The 4,192-nt window shown below is 31.5% G+C and overlaps 1 protein-coding gene across 1 annotated transcript; it reads right to left on the bottom strand.

The window, feature by feature from the left end:
- Positions 1-3,013: 3,013 nt before the first annotated feature.
- LOC107947910 (uncharacterized) lies at positions 3,014-3,565 on the bottom strand. Its single transcript, XM_016882409.1, has one exon. It carries the CDS (start codon positions 3,563-3,565, stop codon positions 3,014-3,016), a length of 552 nt encoding a protein of 183 aa, XP_016737898.1.
- Between the last annotated feature and the right edge of the window lie 627 nt (positions 3,566-4,192).

Below are 4,192 nucleotides of genomic sequence, written 5' to 3' on the forward strand. Positions count from 1 at the left end.
TTTCCAAGATCTTTCATCTCAAATTCTTTCTTTAAACAATTTACTGTATTTTGGAGCTCTTCAAAAGTTCCAATAATATTTAGATCATCAACATAAACAGCAATTATAAAAAAAATTATCTAAACCTTTTTATAAAGACACATAGACAAATTGGATCGTTTTTGTAACATTCTTTTAACAAGTATTCACTAAGACGATTGTATCACATACGTTCAAATTGTTTTAATCCATATAAACTTTTCTTTAATCTGATCGAACAATTTTTCCGAGAAACGCTATATCCTTCAGGGATCTTAAATCCTTCAAGGATTTTCATATAAATTTCATTATCAAGTGTGCCATACAAATAGGCTGTAGCAACATCCATTAGATGCATGTCAAGTTTTTCACGTATTGCTAGACTAATAAGATATCTAAACGTAATTGCATCCACTACAGGAGAATATGTCTCTTCATAATTAATGTCGGGCCTTTGCGAAAATCCTTGTGCTACAAGCCGTGCTTTATATCTTACGGCTTCATTTTTTTTATTTCGTTTTTGCAAAAATACCCATCTATATCCTACCGGCTTTACGCCTTTAGGTGTTTGGATTACAGGTCCAAAAACCTCACGTTTAGAAAGTGAATTTAATTCTACTTAAATTGCATCTTTCCATTTTGACCAATCTTTTCTATTTCTACATTAATCAATAGATTTAGGCTCAGGATCATCATTTTCTTTTTCTACTTCAATAGCAACATTATCTGCAAAATTGTTCTCAACAACTATATTTTTCGGTTCTATTTTTCCCCCGAAGTAACATAACTTATCGAGATCTCTTGGTTATCATTATTTTTAGGTACCTAAATCCCTTCTGGGGTTTTATGATTATAATTAGTTATATCTTTGGCATCTTCTTGGGAATTTGTCTCCATAATATAATCACTTTGAGTATTTTCTCTTTTCCTTTTACGAGGATTTTTATCTTTGGAACCAACTGGTCTTCCATGCTTCAGGCATGAATTCCTTTCTTTTGCACTAACAGTTTGCCCTATTGGGATATCAATTCGTATTGGAGCATTTTCAGCTGGCATGTGAGATTTTGTAATTCTCTTTAGGTCAGTAAATGAATCTGGCAGTTAATTGGCGATGTTTTGCAAATGTATGATCCTTTGAACTTCTTGTTCATATTGACTTGTACGAGGATCTAATTGAGATAATGATGATCCATTCCATGTAATTTCTTTTACTAGCTGTATTTTCTCTCCCCCTAATGTTGGGAATATTGTTTCATTAAAGTGACAATCAACAAATCGTGCAGTAAATAAATCTCCAGTTAATGGTTCAACATACTTAATTATAAAATGAGATTCATAGCCAACATATATTCCCAACCTCCTCTGATGACCCATCTTTGTTCGTTGTGGTGGAGCAATTGGAACATATACTACACATCCAAAAATTCTAAGATGGAAAATATTTGGCTCCTGACCAAAAGCCAATTGCAATAGGGAGTATTTATTATAACTTGTTGGCCTGATGCGCATAAGTGCTGCTACATGCAAAATAGTATGTCCCCAAGCTGTAATAGGGAGCTTTGTTCTCATAAGTAATGGCCTAGCTATTAGTTGGAGGCATTTGATAAATGATTCAGCTAAACCATTTTGTGTGTGAACATGAGCTACAGGATGTTCAAATTTTATCCCAATTGACATGCAATAATCATTGAAAGCTTGAGATGTAAACTCACCAGCATTATCAAGACGAATAGTTTTTATTACATTTGTGCTCTTAATCGAATTATTTGAGCAAGTAGTCTTGCAAACGCCAAGTTGCGAGTCGATAATAAACATACATGTGACCATCTACTAGATGCATCTATTAATACCATAAAATATCTAAATGGTCTACATGGTGGATGAATAGACCCACATATATCACCTTGAATACATTTCAGAAATGCAGGAGATTCAATCCCAACTTTAGCTGGTGATGGTCTAATAATCAGTTTACCTTGAGAACAAGTATCACAAAAGAAATATTTGAATTCAAGAATCTTTTGGTTCTTTAATGGGTGCCCAATTGAATTCTCAATTATTTTTTGCATCATAATAGATCCAGGCCGGTCATGCCAAATAGTAAAATTATGTGGTTCTACAAACTTCTGGTTTGTAGTAACATGTACCTCAATTGCACTAATATATGTATAATATAAACATGATGAAAAAGTAGGTAGCCTTTCCAAAACACATTTCTTTCCACATTCAATATTTGTAATATATAGATATTCAATATTTTTCTCATTCATAGTTTTAATATGATATCCATTGATACGAATATCTTTAAAACTCAATAAATTTCTTTGAAACGTAGTGGAAAATAAAGCATCATCAATGACAAATTTTGTACCTTTAGGTAATAATAAAATTGCTCTTCCGGAGCCTTCAATAAATTTTGAACTACCCAAGATTGTATCAATATGAGCATCACTTATTATTAAATGAGAAAAATATTTTTTCTCTTTGAGTATCGTATGTGTTGTAGCACTATTAACAAGACATATGTCTCCATTGATTTTGGATCCAACAAAATTTTGTTGATCATTCATATTCTTCAAAAAAAAATATAACATTAAAAACGTTGCAAATATTTATTTAATGTGTATAACTTGCAAAATAAGTAAATAAATAAACATACTTTTTTTTTGAATCAAGAAAATGAACATATTTAAAATAACATAGTAACACCAACTTATTTCTTATGCAAGAAAATGAAACATACTTAAAAACAATATAAAATGCTAAAATAACACCAACTTTTCTAATGATTTTCAAAGAAATCTATCACATCAAGGTGAGTTATATCATTAAGGCCATGAATTACATTACCTTCTTTTTTTGCTTCCATTTCATCATTTTTGGATATAAAATTTGTCTCAATATTATTTTGCTTCCCTTTAATAGATGCTTGATAAAGCTTCATTAAATGTTCAGGCATACGACAAGTACGTGCCCAATGTCCCCTCATACCACATCAGTAATATAAATTCTCAATAACCTTTGAAGGATTATTTTGACCACTTCTTTCTTGACCTTCATTGCTATTCTTTTCCTGGTGATTAGAAATACCACTATTATGAACACCATGATAATGGTTACTAGTACATCCTCGACCACGTCCCCAATTACGTCCATGATCATGACCACGATCGCGACCTTTATATTTTTCATTTCCATATTTACTTTGTACTGCAATATTCACTTCAGGGAGTGGTGCAGTACCAGTGGGACGAATTCCATGATTTTTCATCAACAACTCATTATTTTGTTCAGCCACTAAAAGACATGAAACCAATTCAGAATATTTTTTAAAACCTTTTTCACGGTATTGCTGCTGTAGGAGCACATTAGTAGCATGAAAGGTTGAAAAAGATTTCTCTAACAAATCCTTATCAGTTATGCTCTCTCCACATAATTTCAGTTGAGAACTAATTTTGAAAAGTTCTGAATTGTATTCACTTACAGTCTTAAAATCTTGTAGCCGTAAGTGCATCCAATCATAACGAGCTTTAGGGAGGATCACCATTTTCTAATGGTCAAATCTTTCTTTCAAATTTTTCCAAACTCAAAAGGGTCTTTCACAGTGAGATATTCCACTTTTAATCCTTCATGTAGATGATGACGGATAAAAATCATTGCTTTTGCCTTGTCTTGGTTAGATGCTTCTTTATTTTCTACTATAGTATTCCCTAGACCTTTAGCATCTAGGTGAATTTCAGCATCTAACACCCATGACAAATAATTTTTGCTTGAGATTTCTAGGGCGGCAAATTCAAGTTTGACAAGATTTAACATTATAATCACTAAAAAAACACTAAAAAAATATTAGTAAAATAATAGTAATCATATTATTTGTCAAATGTAATTATAATAAAGTAATTAAGAAAAAAATAGGAAATAACATAAAATAATTTGTGATATAAAATTTAGGATTACCTTAAGTCAATAGAGAAATTAAATTCGATTCCTCCTAAGAACTTTAAGCAAATCGCTGCACAAGTTTGAACCCCTCTTTTTTCGTCAATTTTTGGGTAGCCAATCAACCAATTTGAATGCTAAGTGAGAAAAATAATGAAAGTAATTCAACGGGGGATTAGAAAAGGATATAAAGCAATTGAGGTATGGGTTATCAAATGAAAAATAAGAACGAGAT

This window comes from Gossypium hirsutum, chromosome A04 (genome assembly GCF_007990345.1).
Source record: "Gossypium hirsutum isolate 1008001.06 chromosome A04, Gossypium_hirsutum_v2.1, whole genome shotgun sequence".
Classification (NCBI taxonomy): Eukaryota; Viridiplantae; Streptophyta; class Magnoliopsida; order Malvales; family Malvaceae; genus Gossypium; species Gossypium hirsutum.